This window comes from Teleopsis dalmanni, chromosome 2, assembly GCF_002237135.1.
Source record: "Teleopsis dalmanni isolate 2A chromosome 2, ASM223713v2, whole genome shotgun sequence".
Classification (NCBI taxonomy): domain Eukaryota; kingdom Metazoa; phylum Arthropoda; class Insecta; order Diptera; family Diopsidae; genus Teleopsis; species Teleopsis dalmanni.
The window spans coordinates 83,517,603-83,540,384 of record NC_051847.1 but is presented as its reverse complement, the minus strand read 5'-3'; the positions used below and the strand labels follow the sequence as shown (position 1 = coordinate 83,540,384).

At 29.6% G+C, this 22,782-nt stretch overlaps 2 protein-coding genes across 2 annotated transcripts in view; both read left to right on the top strand.

Moving 5' to 3' along the window:
- Positions 1–374: 374 nt before the first annotated feature.
- On the top strand, positions 375–6,315 carry LOC119674942 (ras-interacting protein RIP3-like). The gene is made up of 3 exons (XM_038086099.1): positions 375–489; positions 5,158–6,254; positions 6,301–6,315. The coding sequence occupies exons 1-3, from the start codon at positions 375–377 to the stop codon at positions 6,313–6,315; spliced, it is 1,227 nt and encodes a 408-aa protein (XP_037942027.1).
- LOC119683146 (probable nuclear hormone receptor HR3) overlaps positions 5,952–22,782 on the top strand; it is a 65,568-nt gene continuing 48,737 nt past the window's right edge. The window contains exon 1 of the mRNA XM_038096759.1: positions 5,952–6,429. Within this exon, the coding sequence (XP_037952687.1) occupies positions 6,333–6,429 (97 nt within the window). The 5' untranslated portion in view covers positions 5,952–6,332. The remainder of the gene's footprint in view (positions 6,430–22,782) is intronic.

Sequence of the window (22,782 nt, the reverse complement as noted above, 5' to 3'; positions counted from 1 at the left end):
TGAAGAAAACCTAAGTTATCTGATTTCTGAAATTATATATATTTGTTTTCATTACTCCTAATTTCCGTAACTTATCCAATAATGTCGGTTGTAACATTATATATGTATACACTACTCTTAACTAGTGGAGTAATTAAAGCTTAATTTATTTAGACCTATAAAAAAGAAGTACGTATAGAGCTAATTAAATCTATAAAATTTTAGTTGCCATGAGGCACATAAAATAATAATAGACTAATTGTAGATTACTCAACACCAAAATTTCCTCTATCTGTAACTCTAACAATAATTCGTGCAAAAAGACATTAATTTGATGATCAATTTAATTTGATTTTAACTACGAAGCAATTAAATTCGTAGTTTTAAATTCATAAATGCCTCAACGAATTCCTAAAGTGCCACTACGAATTCCTAAAGTGCCACTACGAATTCCTAAAATACCTCTTAAAATCCGACATAAGTACATAAATTTTGAACACTTTACTGGCGGTAATTATTATCATCATCTATTAAAACGTACATATGGTATATGCCGTTGAATTTTAATTTGTTAAAGATCAATAAACCTGTGGTACGTACAGGTTCGTACTGCATCGATATAATCGCAGTGCAGTTTCATCTACCATTGTTTTCTGTTTTTTTTTTCCTGTTTTGAAACCCAAAGGAAATCCTTTTTATTGCAGAGAAGAATCCCAAAACAACTTTTTTGCTTCCTTTTTTTTATCCCTTTTTAATTGCGCTGCTTATGCGAAGAGTCCTTTAAGTCCTTTGTTAAGTGAAAAATACGTAATCAAAATTGTTAAATGAAAATAGAAGAAGAAGCAAAAAAAATATTCACATATTTTCTTATTGCATTGTGTGAGGATGTGGCACAACACCTGGTATTAAGGGTGGAAAATGTTGCCATTCCGGTTTCCAGTTTTCCCTGACTATGCACTTGGCATTATGCCTACTAACCCTATTTTCCAACGACGAGTCCTATTTTCTGTGTTTTGTAACGTATGCGCTGAAGTGCGATACATTTTCCCATTTCCAGTCACAGATTTTATGTGGAACAGCGCAGCAACACACGAAGGATTCACAACAAAAAAAAAGGAAGAAAAAAAAATAAATAGAATAAAATTAAATAAAACTGCATATGTGAAAGGATTAAGTTGTTAAATTCAAAAAAAATTTATATTCAAATAAATAATTTAAGTTTATTAAGAGAAAAACCAGATATGTGAAGTGTTGGAAAAATATAGAGAAAATATTTTCCGATTGGAAATTCGTTTGTGAAAGGAAATTCGTAGTGAAAAACTTTCACTAGGTTTTGTTGTGTTTGGGCTTTGAAAAGTTTTTTCGTTTTTCATTTTCCGTACATTTCGACGTACACATCCCCCGTTTTGCATTGCCGTCGTCTTATTGGAATGGAATATCCTGGAAGGGTGTCCTTGTTGGATGTGCTGTGTGCGCTGCCAGTGGTTGTAGAGTTTTGTTTATGTTCATTGTGTGCTTAAAGTGTCGACTAAAAACACTGATTTTTTTAAATAAAAATATATTTTATATATTTCGGTATGAATATTATTGATATAAAAATATTATTTGATCTGTTGTGACATTCTGAGATTGTGACGACCAGATGTGATTATAATTTTTAATGGATTTCAGTTCAAAGCAATCACTCGGAAAATGTAAAAATCGATTATTGTGTTTTTGTTGAAATTGTGAATAAGTAAAAGTTATATACTTCAAACAAAAAGCAAAAAAAAAAAATATAATTCAAAATAAAAGAAGTGGTGGAATATAATGCACTAGTGAGATGTTACGGAACATCGGCAACGGCTACGACCACGACCACGACCACGACTACGACAGCGACAACGACAACGGTAAAGGCAAAGACATCGGCTTCGACAGCGAAATCGGCACACTTCCAATTATTTTGACATTTCTACTCGTTCCATAGCCCACTCGCATGGAGCGCTGCGCATTTCATTGCATTTATGTGTACCAACAGATTCTTATGTTGCCAGTGTTAATCCACACAAACATGCAGCAGCAGGATACACAAAAGTAGTACTTGTGCAATACAGAAAACGTGTAGACTGCAATTCTGAACCACGAAAGATAGCACGGATGGAACTGCAACCATATACAGAAGACATTTATGAGAACAAAAAAAATTTTATCTTAAATACAACTCGAATATATACACATATATATATCAAAATACATGTATTGAACTCTATTGAAACGCAACACTAAGCATAAATAAAAAAACACGACTGATTTTTAAAAGTAATGTATTCATTTTCATTTCAAATGTAAAGCGATTAAACGAAAAATTCAATACGATTCGAAACGACTCATGTCCGAAACCGTTTTTCGAACACCCACGCAAGCAGCAATTTCGCCAAAGCAATTCTCGCGTTGAAATCGCTCTTAAGTGCACTTAAAAGGCTGATTTTTATTTTTTTAAATGTTGTGCTTCTACACTTATTAACAAAAAAAAAATTTAAATTGTTTACATAAAAAAAAATTATTGAAAATAAATAATTTGTTTTTAAAATAAAAAATTATACACACAAGTTTATATCCTTGTTTACAATTGGTGCAACTGATTCGACTAATCGGAGATTTAATTCTATAATTTCGTGTACAAATCGTGTTGTATGTTGCATGTTGCAGATTGCAGATTGCATATTGCATATTCGTAATTAATAAAAGTCACAAAAAAAAATCAAAAAAAAAAATATACCTAAAATGCAACTCTGTATTTTGCATTTACGAACACAAACAACATAAACAAAACAAAAAAGGAAAGAAAATAAAGACCCTAAGACATAATAAATACAACAACAAAGCGCAAGTACAAAATCATCTTGAATGAGAAGTTTAATCCAAAGAAAGGATTAACTGCAAGCAGACCCTAATTTTAAACCCTAACTTCAACACTTACAACAACAATAAAATCAGTTATCTTCATTGAATGCTAGTCCAATAGAGTAGACTAGAGTATCCTTCAAAACAATAGTTAATCCCGTAAACATAAATATCAATATTTAGATTTATGATGATGATGCGGAACTGTAAACCGAATCAATAAGATCAATATATAAAAAGAAGAAAAGAAAAGCAATCTATAAATAAGAGTTTAAAAGTCATAAGTATTACTCTAAGACAATGGACTCTACTATATATCTGCTAAAAATATAAAAAACTAAGTAAAAGATTAAAAGAAGACCCAAAGCACTTCAGTGAGGACAATAAATCTTTACCACACTTTAAAGGCAATCACTACTATAAAAAAACAATCAGACCTATCAATTGGAACATATATTGGAACTTAGTTCGCAAAATTAGACTCTATAAAGACATGATTGAAATTGACAAAATCTCATATATCTAACTAAAGAAGTGATGGGAAAGTAATACGGAAATTCAAGAAATTTATTAAAAACTACTGTTTTCGGAAATAAGACATTCAAGAAACTTTTTAAAAACGGCTATTATATCGGAAATATCATTAGTAGCTGAGTGATAAGACTAACTAATGGTGTGATAGAAAAGTAAATCGAAAATAAGACCCATAAGAAACTAGTAGAAGATACTAGCAGTGTAAAAATCGAAGACACTTAAGAAACGTATTGATAATCACTCCCATTTCGGAAACGTTATTGATAGTTGAGTCATAAAACTAATTAAAACGTTAATCAATATTGGTAGCTGATGCATGAAAATAATTAATTGTTGGGATGATGGGAAAGTAATTTGGTACTGAAATACATTGACAATTACTTAAAATATCGAAAAAGAAATTAACACCCGACTGATACTAATCACTAATCGAGTAATCAAAAAGTAATTCAGATATAATACATACAGAAAACCATTGGCAATACAAAATACATTATTGGTAGCTAAATCATAAAATTAATTAATGCTGTGATGGGAAAGTAATTCATAAATAAGACATTCACAGTCGATATTGGCAGATAGTTCATAAAACTATATAAACGATTCACTGATATTGACAGGTGATTGATAAAACTAACTTATGAGATGATGGAAAAATTATTAGAAAATACTATAAAAATAACCTATTAAAAACCACTGGCAATATCGTAATCAAAATTAAGGTTGTCTCATATAATAACCTAATAAGGTGATAGAAAAGTAGCTCCGATATCAAGAAACCTATTTGAAAACTATTGGGTTATATATAACCATATTGGCATTTATCTCATAAAACTCACTGAAAGTGTGATAACATAAGTGAAAAAAATTGTTATGGTCAACTATACATATGTCTCTCATAAGGCACTGAATTTGAAAGATAATATAAGTAGTAGAATGACAACATATGTCGGAGAGATTTCTATGCAAACATATATCTAGGAAAAATCAGCAGTAAATCATCATTTTAAAAAATGATTGTTCAGTAATACATCATATATGCAGTCTTCATAAAACAAGCTTTTAAGAATACAATCGTAAAGAAAGTAAAAAGTGGAAGACGATAATTATCAAAGAAATTTTAAGGATATTTATAATGATCGCCTCCTACTATATATATTAGTAGAATTGTCTTTACGTGAGAAATGAAACGATCATATTACCATCAAAATCGTTTAAGAAGGATTTTTAAAGTTACTTGAAAGGTGTTTAATTAGAACAAAAAAATAAACAATAGTGCTGTGATAGACAGCAAAAGATATTATTCTCTCTAAACAACTTATTCTAATAAATGTGAATACCTATGGGTTAGCTTATGCAGCCTATAAGGCAAAACAATTAATATATAAAATTAAATATAAATTTTATAATATAAAAAACGTTATAAAGAAAAAGAACAATAAAGAATCTCACTCAAACAAGCAATCTACAACACAACAAAGATTAAAATGAACTTAGTGATTTAATATAGAGTTCTTAAGTTATCTCAAGAAAGGTGTCTAATATATTAATATCTCAAACTACGCACAAATATGAAATATAAGACTTAAAGAAATAACAAAAAATCAAAAAAACAAAAATAAATTTTTGAATTTATATAAGTACTTCTGGACTTGAAGAATATAGTTTAATTATATATTATTCAAATATATCACAGTGATAAACAACATTTTTGATACTCTAATATATAGTATCAATTAAATTCTTATATTAAATAAGACAAAAAAAGCGTCACAACGGATAGGTCAAAAAATCAACAGGTGGTGCCACCTCAAGGTGTGGGCACAACCACGCCAACAACACAATCAACACTATCTGCCGCAGTCAGCAACATTATCAATAGCTCACTTGCCAACAGCAACAGTGAAAATTTTCGCAACAAACTACCATCCATATCAATCATACCGTTGCCGACATCAGCGCCAATAACAGCAACAACAACAGCCACAGCAGTATCGAGTGTTGCGACAGTAGCAGCGACAGCAACAACAATTGCCACCACAGCCAACATAGTGCGAACTATAACTACTTCTAACAAGGCTACATCGCCACCGCTGCTCTTTACCACCGCCGCCGCTGCAACAGCAACAACAAAACCATTATCAACCGCATTTCTACGTAACGTACAGAATTACGCACAGTTGCAACAGCGGCCACAATTGCAGCATCAATATCAGCAGACGGATAAGTGCACAATACTAAAGTTCGATGTGATACGTAAGACGGCAACCGGTGAAGAATTGCTGCTGGCAACAACATCGACCAACGCTGCTTCGCCTTCAACAAGCACTGAAGCAATATTAATTCCTGCCGGTGCAGTACAAATCGAACAGCAAATAAATAGCAATCAGGAACAGCTAACAGATATTGATGGCGTTGTACAAGCATTTCATGCAGGTGTACAACAGCAACAGCAGCAACAACAACAACAGCAGCAATCGCAGCAACAAATTATAAGTCATCAACCAATCATTGTGAAGATAGAACCTACACAGGCTTTCCATATTGTTGACGATAAAGACACGCGTGTGCTTAGTTTACCTTTAACCGAAGGTGATAAGATCGGTGCTAGCTGGATTGATATTAAAGATATTGCTGGCCTGCAAACAACACAAGCCACATTGGTCGATGTCTGTTTCGATGCCGTCACAACAGCACTGAGCAACTCAACAGGGACAGCAACAACAACAGCAACAAATACAACTTTAAGTGCAACTGATGTATGCAATACTGAAGACGCACCACCGACTAAGAAACGACTTACATTATCTAAGCAAAATTCATGTGAGACGAGGTCACCACCAGCGACAACAACAGTCACTACAACAGGTTCTTTAACTGCAACAACTCGTTCTTCAACAGCCGAACGTCAGATAACAGCACAAACATCGACAATGCAACAAAAAAACTCTGTTGCAACGATTGCTTCAGAAGCTTCAACCACCAGAGATACACACTTCAGTGGACCCAGCATTAGTGGTGCAATGACGGGTGAGTAGCCCCCCATATTTTATATTAATTATATATATGACATTTATACAAATGTATATAAGTCTTACAGTGGAAAAGTAACGTAGTATCTAAAAAATTTTAGAAGATGAATTCTATTCGTTTTATTAACTCCATTTCTATACTTATAGAAGATCAACATTATATTACATACACTCTTATATAAATGGAAAAATATTATCAATATTATTAATACATGATACATATATCAGAAATGTATACAAATTTTAGAACATGAAGTCCATTCATTTGAATGGAAGTCCATTCTCCATTTTGGTATTCATAATAGACCAATCCAATACAAATTTTAGAACATGAAGTCCATTAAGTGAAAGTGGCGGTAACTTGAAGCAGTTGACTATAATTCTATAATTTTATAAAACTTTTAATATTTATTCCTAACTTTTAATTTTTTATTTACAAAAAGTGATTTAACTTAATTTCAATTCTAACTATTGGTAATTATTATTATTTAACAATTCTAAAATCCTGAATGGATAATTATTACTTTTGATTGTTTTGTTATTATTGTTGTTGTTAGTTATTTTGTGTACATGTTTCTCTGTTTATACAATATCACAAATTATATTATAGATATAATTTCACATTGTGTTTTGAAATCATAATTATTAAATAAAAAATATTTTAGATACCCCTGAAGATGTTGGAAAATAACCAACGAAACGTCGGGTGAAAAATGAAATAAATTGAGTTTTATTTGCATCCTAATAATAAGACCAGAGTAGCCTAAAGAAAAAATTTTAACTAAGTCCATTCATTTGAATGGAAGTCCATTCTCCATTTTGGTATTCATAATAGACCAATCCTATTTTACATACCCGCTTATGTAAATGGAAGAACAATATGAATACTATATTATATATATACCTATATAGTAAAACTATAATTTTTATTTATGTTTTATTTAGATTTATATATCTATATATATATTTATTTCATATTTTCTTAATTACTTTTTTATTATAATCGATATTTATTAATATGGACGGAATACTCAGGCTTTAAATATTTCGTTAGTATTGTACCATGGATTTGGGGATTTGAGGAGGTTGTCTAAGTTAAAAAGCGAAAAATGTATATGAGATATACATTATGTTTCGCGATCAGCCTTTTTTGTAATTGCAGAAGATTTCATAGTCAATTAAAATAATTAATGTTAATCAGAAATTTTGTTATAACCGGTACAAATTTTTAATATGAAAAAGCAATTTTTATGCCGCATTGAAGATACAATATTGAAATATAGAGAACTGTAGCAAAAATTGATTTTAAAAAAATTAGAAGAATCAAACCCAAATTCATCTCATAATCATCAATATCAATTTGTACATCACTAACATTGACATCCACTAGGTACTACAATTTCACAACAAAGAAGATTGTAGCGTTACGCGCCTACAGAACTAACAAACATATGTTTGTCGATATAGCCTAAACACCTTAGCCAATACCTTGAACATTTAACTTCACGTAGTCTCAGATATTGATTTAATATAATTTATATTACCGGCTCTCTCGAGAACTCGACAAAAATACTTGGGGGTTTTCAGTTTTGCAGGACTGGAGTACATACCTGAGGTTTCTGTTGGAATCTTAATAAATTTTGCTAATGAAACGCGCATCCTAAGTGATGCATACAATCGGTAAAATAAGACTCTGATCTGGTATCGCAATTAACCTTAATGGTCTACGCGTGGCTTCTTTGGCCTGCCACCATAATCTAATCTAATCTACCGAATTGTTTAAAAAATTGCTTAGTGTCAATAAGTCAATAAGAAAGACGTAGTGTTTATAGATACATATAGTTAAGTGACTTTCGACTGATACAGTATACATTTGGAAAGTGATTCCGGGATATTGGGTATAAAACAGAACTGTAGCCAAAAAAGATATATAATCAAAGAACCGAAAGTGTCAACCAAATGCCTTAACTCTTCCATACATTTTTTATTTATTTATTAAATAAACATTTAGGATTTTATGTTTAAATATTTATCTAAATATTTATCTATATCTTACCGAAATCAATATTTACAACTACCTTGTAGATATTTTAATATACTTGAAGTAAAACCAAAGGATAAACTTTACTTATGTTATATTAAAAAATCTTATTTTTTGAAGGTGCCTTATGATTTCATTTATAGTAAAATAAAATATTAGTGCTATATTCAAGCATTTTTGTTAGTTTTGTTTTTAAAATATTTTATTATTATTTTCTTTAAAGTTTAATTCAGTTAGTTTATATGAAATGCAAATTTTAATGATCAGAAACTGTATTAGAACAATAAATAATTGAAGTGTATAAATTTTAATAGAAGTAAAAGAGTTATTGAGAATTCTCTAAAATTCACTATATTAAAATTACCGAATCGTTATATTTTTGAACAGTTATTTAACAATGAAGTTAAGTTAAATATTTAAATAAAATCGTCCAAATTTTGGTTATATATTCTAAAAAACTCTATGTGAAAAATCTAATAAGGTTAACACAGAAACTGAAATATATACTTCTGGAAGATAATTTATACAGACAGTTAAGGGGGCAGAGAGAACAATAGAGAGTGATAGAAAGAGCGAGAGAGAGAGAGAAAAAAATATAATCTCAAATCAATTCGGCTTGTTGAGCTCTTAGATGCATTCACTTTATAAGGTCTCGAAAGAATATAATAATTTATATAGTACATATATATTTTTCAAATAATGTGCTTTGGTATATGGGATAAGTAACATGTCACATTTATATATTTATTTTGGTTTTAAAACAAAATTTTTCTAATGATCTTTATCTTTGTTCTACAATCTTGTGTTCACAACATTTAAGAATTACTGAATACTGAATCAAACCATCTTTTTTAAGTGTATTAGATTGCTTTATCTGTTGAGTTTTCTGATGAAGTTTGTTTCAATGTTTTATCAACAAGCATACCTAATGTATGATTCAACTATATTATATATTGATTTTGTCATACCTACTAACAGACCCAACTTGATTTACATTCATTTTGTCATACTTACTATAATACCCAACTATATTATACATTGATTTTTTTCACTTGATTATTATCACCATAAACCGAAGTATTGGGTTTCGAAGAGAAATGTAGCTTAAAAAGACATGCAGTTCAAGAACCGTTAATGTTGTAATGCCGGGTAATTACTCATAAATGAAATGACTTAACTCTTTTATACATTTTTATTCATTACATATCCTTTAACTTTTTGTCTTGAAATAAATGGTTCGGACAGGATATTAAATGAAATGAAAGTGTTGTTCTTAAAAGTACATTTTTTTTCGAAAAATATTCCATAATTTTTAAGTAAAACCTCTTCTTTCAAAATATTTAAAAAACTATAGTCCCCAAATAAAAAGAATTCAATTAAGCACCTTTTTTATAATCGTTCTTTGAACAAATTTTAAATGCAAATTTCTTTATTAATACTGTTAAGCACTTGAAAAGTACTTATCGCGTTAACAGTTGTTTATGGGAACTCTACTCCAAAGAAACAAGCACTTTAAAAACCCGTTTATATCATTCAAATAACTAATAGCTAATATAGCTTGTTTGTATGACTATATCTCTAACTCTGTATATTCAGATCTACATATCTTGTTAATGTGATTAGTAAGTGTAACATATATTTTACGGAATACCTATTATGTCTATCACTACTTTACGAAAATGCTGAGAAATTTTAGATCGGTAGATCCATTTATCTCGTTAATGTGATCAGAAGGTACAACACATATTTTCTGGAAATCCTTGTGTGATACTGAAAATGTTATGTAGCGTTATAAAGCGTTATACGAAATATGCCAAACTTTATATTAATTTTTTATGCTATGTAATTATATGATGTATATTATTATGTGTACCAATTGTCGCCAATGTTTTCCGTGTAAGTCCACAACTGCCTTACGAACATTTCGCCAAACTAAATATACTCATTTTAATAATAGATCCAATGGGGTGACAAACTTCTCATTGATCTTAATATTTTCTTCTTACACTATATATATGAGTAATGTATATATATAATATGTATTATATATATGTAATACATATTATATATAAGTTATATATATAATATATAATATATAATATATATATTATATATGTAATATATATTATATACGCTTTCTATATATAATATATATTACATATATAACATATATTACATATATATTATATATAGAAAGCGTTGGGAACTATGTCACCACGTCACTGCCTCCTTTGAGGATTATTGTGACAAATATATTACACATACATATGTGTGTACTCAAATAAGGAATGTATAAAAAAATGGAGCAAAAATCGGCAATTAGTTCCATTAAAGTTGGTCTTATCAAAATAAATTGTATATTTTGGTGAATCTCTGCATTTAGGTTAAACTACACCTTCAGAGTAACCTTAACCCATTTTTTTTTAAATAGGTCAAGTCATGTAGTTCAAATATGTGTGTATGCTTTCATAAGCAGTATTTTGGGGTCACTAGAGATTTTGTAAATATTGGAGCGATTGTTTTGGTTTTGTAAATCTATTTCTAGTTTAGTATTGAACGAACTTTTCAAACCACCCTCGTAAAAACCGTTCTTATATTCGTACATAGAAAAAAAAAAACAAAATTTAATTACTAAAATTGATTTGTGTAATTAAAAATTTTTGCTTTAATCGACTGAGGTTTCTCAATCGAAACCTGCTTAGAATTATTCAAAACGTTGCTCTGCGCATGCGATGCCGTCAACTTGGATTTCTAATTATTCTAACTAGAATAATTATTCTTACGAAATAATGAAATAATGAAAATACAGTACGAATGTGAAGCGCATGAAGACAGAATACTAAAGATACGTCTTCACAAATTAATAATTCATTTGAAAAACGTTAGATCGGATTTTTGCAATTATTTTTAATTTTTGTTAGCTTCAAGTCTAAAATAATTAATGTTTTTCCAGCCGTACAAGTTGCAAGTACGATGATTTCTCTCCAATAGAATATGAGTACGGTTTAAAGTTGTTGTTGTGCATATTTTTTTTTTACTTTTTTACCAAAATCCCAAAGACTTTTGTGCGCCTATTTACTGGGTATTCACCTTTGCTAACAACGTTTTTAATCGCGTCCTACTTTTCAAGCAAATAAACTAATACAATCGAAACATGTACGAGTACTGACACACAAAATAGCAGTTCTGGTCTCTAGTCTCTGGTCTTGGCTAGTTCTTTCAAGTATCGGTTTGTTGTTGTTATTGTAGCAGTTGTTGTTGTTGTTTTTCGAGTATTGATGGCGTTCTTAGTGTTCTTAGTGTTTTTAGTGTTCTTTATCGTGAGGTTCTGTTATTTTGCAATTCTCACTTTTACACGATATTCGCTTTACTGCTGTTTGACTCACTTATGCTCGTTCATATTTTTTTCTGTTTTTTTTTATTTTTTTTTTGCTAAATGCGGTACTATAACTGCCAAGTCTTAGCCAAGTTAGTCAGTCAGTCAGGCTGGCTTTGGTTGAGTTGTGTATTCTTGTTCTTGTTTTTGTTTTTGTGTGTAGACTTGTTCTCTGGTTGCTTTATTGGCAACGTTAATGTGTTTACCGTATCACGAACCAATAGCGGTAAAAACGTCAACTACAAACTATACAGTTATTTCAACAAAGCTTCGAAAAGAACAGTACGAAACGCAAAAAAAAATTAAAAAAAAAAAAGATATGAAATAAATATAGAAAAATGCTAATAAACATGGCAGCATAATTTCACATACTCGAGCGCGAAGCAGAATTTCTGAGGTAATAAAAATCGTGGAAGACTGATTCTTCGTAACGCATAAATGGTTCCAACGGTTATGGATTGTGTAAATTTAGTACGTCTGTACACTTGAAAACTGTTAGAAACTTTGCAGTTTAGTAGAAGAATTAGTAGTTTTTTTATACTAGAAATTATTGTAAGATTGTTGTAGAAAAAGTTTGTAAGTAAAGTACTAATTGATTTAAGTTACTTTAGAGATACAAATAAATACCTATATTTCCACTACATTAGAATGGTTCTAGTTTTTCAAAAGTGGATCTTAAAATTCTTAAAATTTTTACTTCTAAATGTAAAAAAAACCATATAAATTTTTTATTTCTCATGGGGTCAAAATAAATTTCTCTTAAAGAAATAAGGGTAAGGATTATATACTCTCAAAGAAAACACACCAGAATACCTATTGTGTTTTATAGGTTCAAAAAAAAAAATTATCTTTAAGAAAAAAATAGCTCTGGGTAAGGAGTATATACCCTCGAAGAAAAGACATAAGAACACCTATTGTGTTTTATAGGGACAAAAAAAAAGTTCTCTTTAAGAAGAAAATTGTTCTGTGTAAGAAGCATATACCTACTCTTGAAGAAACGACATCAGAACATCTATTGTGTCTATGTCCAGGTCAGGCCAGAACTATGATTAGGGTAAGGAGTATATACTTTCAAAGCAAAGACACCAGAATAGCTGTTATGTCTATGTCCAGGCCTGGTCAGAAATTGTGCTTAAGTTTTTGGAGTGCCTCTTCTTTAATGCACTCAGCGATAAATAACTCCAGTATTAGGATTGTCCTGCCACTCGTCTTTATAAATGCTTCTGGCTGGTTCTAGTTTGACCTTCTTCTACCCACTATTACGAGGAATTATAAATTCTAAATGGCTTTATTAGTTAATTGAGAAGTATTCGTTCTTTCTGCCACTTAGCTAATTAAGGTGTATATAAAAAAACTTATTTATAGAAAGGTTTTTAAGAAGTAATTTAAAGTTTATATGGAAACTTTGAGTTTAACAAAAACAATCATACCTTAAGTAAAATAATCTTAAACATTTTTATGACCGACTTAACCTCCAAAAACAACCCTTATATAAACAGAGATTTATGGAAAGGTAAAAATTCATTATGTCTGAAGCAAAAGGATCCAAAATATTTTAGGGAGGACTTGAACCACAAAACTGTTCCTTCTTTATAGAGATTTATTTATGGAAAGATTTTTAAAACCTAATTTAAAATTCATACAAACACTTTTAATTGTAAAAAATATGAAAACCAATTGAATGTTTATATAAAACTATTTAAATGACCTAAAACATTTTAGAGAATAATTGAACCCTGAAATCCTCCATTGCATACAGGCACTTAGTTATGGAAGGGAATTATCTATTATAACTGAAGTAAAATGGTCTGAAACCTTTTAGAGAAGAGATCAACCCATAAACTTTTTCTTGTTGGCATATAGTAGACTTATTAATGGAAAGTTTTTTGAAAACTAATATAAATTTCATATGAAACATTTAAATGATCTAAAACATTTTAGGAAATATTTGACCCCTAAAATCCTTTCTTTTATTCAGAATGTTATTAATGGAAAGGTTTTTAAAACTAATATATAACTTTTAATTGAAAAAAGTCTTTAATAACTAGAGTAACCCTAAAGTAGTCATAAATATTTTAGGGAAGACTTTAAACTCAAAATCGTACCTTATATTCGCCACTATTATTGGTCCGAATTGGCATAATTTCTGAAAAGGATTTCGATTAGATATTAGACCTTTAATCAATGCAACAAAACTGATTTTAATATAAAAATGTATTTATACATTTTATAAGGAATGATCTTAAACTTTGATCTTAAATTCTATTTTTTATAAACAATTTGGGTTATGCAAAAAATTGATCCAATTAAAATCAATGCATAATCTCTTAGATATTTGCACAAAAATTACAATATTCCAAATTTCTTCAATTTTCAAATACACATTTCTGATTTCAAATGGGTATACTTCAAGCATATCATATTTTCCATACCTAAAGAATAAACGTGAGGGATGCCATATAAAGAAATCTAACATTAACAAATAAGAAACTCCCCATTTCAAAGATTATACAAACTATCTCTAGTTGCTTATAGGAATAAGTTATAAGTTAGGCCTCTAAGAAGTCATATCATAATAATGGTTAAACTTTATTTGTTATACCTTCGAAAAATATAAAACACGTATGAGTATGTTCCACTGTTCCTTCTCAGTACAACGCAATTGTGGAGTTGGTGGTGATATTAAAACTTATTACCTTAAAAGATGGATCTGTTTGAAGTAACCGAGAGTCATCCATGCTTGAAAGCAGATCTCTAGTCACCTTCATTATGAATAACTAGCTTTGAAGTAGTCCAGGAAATGATTACTAGACATGGAGTTCCTATCCTTGTCTAAAGTTAGGATGTTCTTTACAGCAGTTATTTTGACTTTTATTCAAGGAAGGGTTATCTGCTGTTCAATTATGGTCGGTAAGGAATACAAAAGATTAATTATAGTGACAATATTCTGCGTCTCGAAAGCCAGTACCCGTTGTTCTTCTATTCTCTTCTACTCTATGTTTTATTTTTATTTTCTATTTTCATTTACTTAAATATTTCAGTTTCATTTTTTAAAGTTAATTAAATTAAACTAAACTAGTTAAACTATGTGCTGAATCCAGTAATCCAATCTAAAATCTTCCTGTGACTTATTTGGATAAATGTTCATTCTAAGTATATTGAAAGAAGTTTAAAAAGTAATTAAAGCTGTATAGTATACTTTCAACACTCTTCACTGTATAAACTCTCCCAACAAATGTTTAACTGTACTGAGTATAAGTCAAGCGACGCAGTGTGGACTTATTGAAGTCCATACTGTCATACTAAATAAAAAACGGTTTCCGAACAAAATTGAGGTGGGGTGCCAAATTCTTCTGGTGCCTTTTAAATAAGGCGCACCTGAAGGAATACGTCAGAAATCTATTTATTGCCAACTTCATCAATGCAAAAATTCTTAATTTCCAAATTCACACTTGAAAATTTTATAAATTGGCCGATTGACTAGGAAATCCCTTAGGATTTTACAATTTCAAAATCAGGGTTCCTAACGTATATATATTATAATAGCAACTGGATATTAATAAAATATTATATTAGAAACATTTTAATAACTATATATGCCTTTTTTTATTATTTATCTTTTGCTTTTCTTTCCCATTTGTTATTAACAAAATACTATTTTAATATCTATTTATATGAATGAATTAATCTGTTGAAGTAAGATTGGCCCAAACTGTCGACCAACGGCATAGCCTATTGTCATATAGTAGAAATATATATTATGTTAACTATATCGTAGTTGTTTACAAATATTTAATTAGTTTATAACATATTTTTGTAATGACTTAGTTAAACAATTTAATAAAGAGATTTATGTTTCTTAAAAAAGATAGTGAAGACAATATTTTCATATTAAATTATGGAAAAAACAAAAAGCGCTTCAACACAGCACTAAAGTTCTTTTTCAATAATTTTTTTTCTGTAGGAGTTTTTCGGTATGTAAAAAGAGTTTAAAAACTTTAAAAAATACTTAAAAAGAAAATTTAATATAAAAACGATGAGTTAGTGGATTTGATGCTTTTTTCCATTTTGCAAACGAATATGAAATGGGAAATCGATGAAATTTATTCCAAATTCTTATATATAACATCAATATAATAGATAGGCGCTTAAATAATGATATTACTCTTAAGGAAACTACATTGTTCAATTAAGGCGAGTTTTTTATGGGTATTTGAACGTTTCACAATGCAAAAAGCATTATTTTATTAAAACACAAACCCAATTTAGAGATATAATTAGCAACTTATTCGAGTTTATATCGAACTCTTTACCTTACGAAGTCTTAGGAAATATTTTCTTTATCAACAATTTTTTTTTTTTTGGGTCAAAAGATTAAATATGGAAGTGCATGCTTTTATACATCATACATCATAACCCAACAATCCTAATCTAGTTCTTTTAAATAGTCGTATATCAAATATAGGTACAAGTATTATAGGATATATAAATATTACATAGGTAATATTATAACCAATATAGCTATTATTTAGCACATGTACAAAATTTGGATATAGCAAATATTATGAGAAATATGGCGATTATATGGCTTATATATAGCAGATGTAACAAATACCTTCTGTTCCGGATTTTGTTGTTTGTTAACTACTCCTTAAGTAATAGATCTTATGTGAGACTGCCTCAAGTACATATAGCGATTTTCACTATGGAAAATTCTTGTTGTACGCAAATTTTTGACCAAACACGGCACCATTGTCATCGCTCAGGCACCATATTCGCCAGATCTGGCGCCGTGCGACTTTTTCTTGTTCCCGAAACTCAAATTGCGACTTCGTGGTAAGCGTTTTGAGTCAATTGAATCGGTAAAAGAGAATTCGCTGAAGGAACTAAAGCCATACCTTCACGGGCCTACGAAAAGTGTATGGAAGATTGGGTTAAGCGTTGGCATATGTGTATCACTTCAGAAGGAGCATATTTTGAAGGAGATAAAATAAATTTGGAATAAAATTTAAATGTGTCTTTTATTTGCAAAATCCGAGTACTTTTTGAGCAGAAGGTATAATTTTAATATATCAAATATTATAGCAAATATATCTATATTATTAAATATTTTATTGGAAATATTTTTATTGGAAATAAAATGATTATATGACAAATAAAATTATTTTGTAGCAAATATAGCTATTATAGCAAATATTGTATCAAATTTAGCTACAATATAGCAAATATTATTGCAAATATAGCGATTATTTGAAATTAGCAGATATTGTACCAAATATAGTTTTTATGTGTATCAAATATTATAGCAAATATATCTATTTTATAGCAAATATTATAGCAAATATATATTTTATAGCAAATATTATAGCAAATAAAGATATACATCGAATATATATAGCAAATATTGTAATCACATTCTATTGATTCGTAATCGATAAAGTTTAGTGAGATCACTAAAATGCCATTCTAGAAGTGCTACTTCTACCCGAAACTAAAGGTAAACTACGACACTGACTTGAATAAAATTTAGAAATCGTTCAATGTGTGTATGTATGTGTACGTGTGTGAGCTGCGCTTGCGCAATTTCCTAATAATAATCTATTTGGTAATCTTTATCTCTTGAGAATGTTTATTATGTACCCATAAACAATAGAGTACACTTCACTTCTGCTGGTATACCTGCGAACAAAAATTCAATAGAAAACAATAGAACTCAACTGCATCCACCTTCCTCTCCATTGTTCGTCTACCATAAATGCGTCATTACCAGCGTGCAACTGCAATTTGGGGTAAGAATTCTTTTCAGATTCATTGAATGCAGCAGCAGTGTTGGTAGCTGCAAAAATGAGAAAAAAGAAACTTAGCTGGCAATGCCTCATATGAAAAACATTCGGCAGCTTGTCTTCATTGCCAATAATTAGCTGATTTCAAGATACGTTGATGTAAGCCAACTGTGGAACTAATGTACCAGCTAATCAAGCACAGTCCAAACTCTAATCTGCAGCAATTAATTTTTTTTTGTTTTTTTTTTATTTTTTTTTTGTTTTTTTTTTAATTTTACGATTTTACATATTTTTTGCTTGTGGATTTTTCGTTGTTATTCAAAGTTTTGCAAAATTTCTTTCATTCGTTCAGTGTTTGTTGTTGTTGTTGGTGTTGTTGTTGTTGTTGTGTTTTTTAAACAATTTTTTTTTTTCGTTCGATTTGCTCATATGGATTGGTGGCTTGGTTTGGTGGCTTGGTGTGGTGGCTGGCTTAGTTGGTTAGTTGGTAACTTGGCCCTGAACGTGGTCGTTGGACTTGGTGATTTTACAAAACGTTTCACAATTTTGGTTTGTTACAAAAGTTTCTGCACTATCACTTTTGTTATAAATTGTCTGCTGTGTTTCTTTTTAAATTATGTTTTCATATATTATCCATCGGTTTCCAATGAACTGTAGTAATCTCTTTAGGGTTTCATAATTATTAATCATGCAAAATTTATTCCAACTTTTCACAAAATTTATTCGTTTAAACTTAAAGGTTTTTTTTTGGTTTCCGTGGCACATTTTAACATAATCTATGCATTTCATAAATAACCCATTACATAATATACATACTAATTTTATACTTTTTATACTGACTAAGAAACAAAAAAAACTTATTATTATAAACCTAAATTATATATTTAATATTTTTCGCTTGACTAAGTTATTTTTTTGTATCTGAACTAATCGTAACTCGAATTGATTTCTCAAAATTAATTGTAAAAATGATTTTTTCTTTTATTGGAAATATCATTAAAATGTGTTTGACCCACATTTGTCGCAAGCGATTGATTCTTGAGGCTGGAAGAAGACATGGGGTTTGAAAACAATATCTAATATTAAGTGGAATAATGTATAATTAAGTATAATGAAGTAATTGGAAATTTACAGAAACCACAAAAAATACCAATGTTTTTATTCTTCGCGCCATAATTTGAAGTTTTGGATCGACTAAATTGATTGACTTCGATTAATTTTTAACCTTCAAGCAATCACTTCAAATATGTTTTATATTTCAATTATATATGTACACAAGTTATTAATTTCGGAATACTTAAAAAAAATCTTAAAAAGATTTAAGAGAAGAGAACCAATGTTTTTTTTTATAGTAGGTGATAAGCATCAACAATCACAGTTTGAGACTTTAACCTACTAACATTAACTCTTCAGAATGAATGGAGAAGATTTTCACCGTTACTCTAAAGCGCAATGTGGAAACTTCATTTTAGTGGTTTACAGAAAGAGCTGATATCAAGAGACTTAATAGTTAAAAGTCTAGGTTTATCTAAACCAGAAAGGATTGCTATAGCAAAAGTAGAAAGGGGATAGGTAGAAAGCTAGTAAGTTGTGAATATAATTAGATAAATTCACAGCATATTAGTCATTTGAAAAAAAAGAATTTGCCATCACATCTGAAGCAATTCCAAAATTATTTGGGATCCTGTAAAAACTTGAAACTTGATGTGGAAGATATTTACAATTGCCAATATTAGCAATAAAAGCTATTGACAACTGTAGACCATTTACTTGCTACTAATTCCCTGGATTATTTTTACTCCTATGAGTAGCAGTTTGGTAAATTATCTTCAATTCCTTATTTTCAGGGTTATGTGATGTTATTATGTTACTTATATTCCCTGCACTTATTTCATCGATAAATGGTGATGCCGAGATATAAATTTTTGGAATTACATATGATCAGAATACTCATAAAGGTCGGCAGAGAATACGGTTGACCAAATCTTACAAGGGTTAAGTGATTCTGGTGGTTATATTCCAGGTCCTGCTGTTTTATTTAAGTGTTTCTTCAAGATCAGTATTAAATAAATTATATAGCAACGTAGATGTAAGAAGTGCGGATCGCTGCCACTATTTCAAAGGCTTGTCTTCAAAAAATTGAAAACGGAAAAAGTGTTCGGGTTCGGATACGAATAAAGTTACTTGATTTTATTCAGCACTACTCTGCATTTTTTCCACTTTTAGATTACTTAAATATATATGGTGTTGCAAGATATTAAATTAATTCATTATTAAACTTTAGATGCGAAATAATGCTTCATCTCTCGGCAATCTATATGTATGTATATAAATATATATATGAAAATGTGTTTAAATGTCTTCATTGATAAAATTCTTGCTAGTTTTTCAATTTTATGGGTCTTTAGTCCTATAAACATTATTCAGTCATGTCATGGAGAATATATATGTATATAAATATAGTCCTTCAATGCTTTTTGATGAGACTTTAACCTCTAGAGCTCCTATTTAGATATGTCTTCGATGATTACGATCTTTTACTTTGTTGACTTGGAAGGTGAAGTGAGATGCCATTCAACTTAAACTTACTGCTAAGGGGTGGGTGGATGTTATTTTTCAGACAAAGGGTTGATTGACTATATTATACAATAGTGTCGCGATGAGTATATATATCTGTATATATTGATATTATTTATTTTATTTATTAATAATGATAGTTTATTTTATAAAACTAATACTAATATGTATAGATGTAGCTTTGGCTGCTGAGGCCTTCAGCTATTATATATTGATATATTGTTCTTTGATTCATTTCATCGAGGCTTTAGCCTCTCAAGTTCCTTTTCGGGTATTAATGATCTTCTTCTTTACTGACTTGTACTTACTGACTTAAGATAGCAATAAGACCCATCTTTTTGTATGATGAAATCTCTGAGCTTAGGACATGACTTTATCTCTTCTTTTCTTTTCTGGGTTATTTTTTGTTTTATATTTCTGTTTCTTTGATTTTCAAAAAGGGTTGAAAAGCAGTAATAAAAAGAAGAAGAGGAAAAATAAAAAAATTATTTTTTTAATTTTTTTTCTGGACAAATTAAAAACTATAATTTATTATTTATATTTAAACAAATTATATTTTATTTGAGTACTATTCCAATATTTCGGCTTTTTCCATAGTCAGAGTTCTCTGAAGTTAGTCAGAGTTCCTTGATGATGACTATTAAAGATAGTCAAAATATTGGAATAGTACTTCAATAAAATATATTTTATTTAAATATGATCAATTATCCCGCTTAAAAATTATTATATAGTTAATTTTGTTAATTTAAAGTTATAATTCATTTTATACTTGAAGAAGGTGATCCATCATTATTACGACAAAATAAAGTTATTTAAGACTTCACATACAACATTACCAATAGTACATATCGATATATACTTAATATAAACTTAAACTTAATATATTTAAAACTTAATTTACTAGTTTAATATATAAACTTAATTTATTTTAATTTACTAATAATTTATGAAACCTTTAATGAAAAGTATATAACAAATAATTGTGTTCGCCCAAGCAAAAATGTTAATAGCAGTTTAACAACATAAGTGCTAACAAATTTGAAGACTGTTAGCAACTTTAATTTTTATGTTATTTCAAGAATGACTACAAGTGCAGCCCTCTTATTTACTAATATTTGAAAAACTATTACTTAGAGCAGCGCGCACACATATACTTAACATATATTCAAACAGACATACTTACGTAGGTATCTATAGTGCTAATTGATTACAAATTTTTGGTAGTTAACAACATTTTACCAATTTTATGTTTTAATTTAAAACAAATTGAGCAAAACTTTAAACCAAACGTCAGTAAAAACATTTTTATTCGTGTGAAGAGAGCATTTAAGAGTTTTGTTATGTTAACAAATTTCTCTTCGGCTGCACAGAAATTTTTGATTTATTTTTTTAGTAGCGGCTTTATAATGATAAAAAAGCACTTTTCTACTTGCTCAGCAAACAGCTGTTTTTAGGATTCGTACTCTTTATTCTGAAAATATACATAATTGTGTATGTGTGTATGCTACAATATTATTCATGGTATTTTAATGCATACCTATATATATATATATATATATATTTCAAGCATAAAGAGCACAAAAAGCACAAACGTACACTGTTAAGTGGTTGTTGCCGCCTGCAAATACAAACTAACAAACTATAAACTTACAAACGAACTAACGTACGAACGAGTAACGAAAATGACGACGTCGATGAACAAGTAGAAGAAGAAGCAAAAGAAGAAGTCGGCACAGAGACACACATACCCACTCAGCAGTACACCAAAAAACACAAAAAAATTGAAATAAAAAAAAACAAATTATTGATGTTGTTGCTGCTTGCCACTGCTGATACTAAAGCTCTATGACGACTGACTGAGTGCTACAGCTTTGTGCTTTGCCTGGTCCCACTCTACTAACACTACTTCAGCAAGCTACCATAGCATAGCGCATTACACTCCAATCTGGTGTGCTGCTATATGATGAATAAATTTTTTTTGCTGTTTTTGTTGGTGTTGTTTGTATCCGCAATGTGGAGCGCCGACAACGTTGGATGGAATACAACGAACTCGATAACATTTTGAGGTAAAGACAGTCTTTGACTACACTTCGTATTGAGCGTATCGCGAGTATGTGCGTACCGTTGCGTGATGATTTGTTGAACCGCGATTGAAACTCAATAAATGATGCAACTGAACGTTGCCATACAATAGCGTTACTACTGATTTTATTGGAGGAGTTCGATATTTAGTCAGTCAGTTTGTCAAACGAAAAATACTTATGCAACGGATTTTACGCGCGACGCGGTTTAACATAATTTCTCATTCAAATACATTAATACATTTTTAGTGCTAATAATAATAAAATAAATAAATTTGCAAAAAAAAAGGATACACAAGACAAACAACTGATACTGACAAAAATAATAAATAAAAAATTACTGCAAAACAAAAAATAAAAAAAAATTGAAATAAAAAATAATGCAAAAATATTAATATTACAGAAAAAAAAATGTTGGAAAAGTTTTTTATGTTAAACTTTAATTACATTGCATGCACATTAGGATCACCTACTCACCCACAAAACCTGTCTG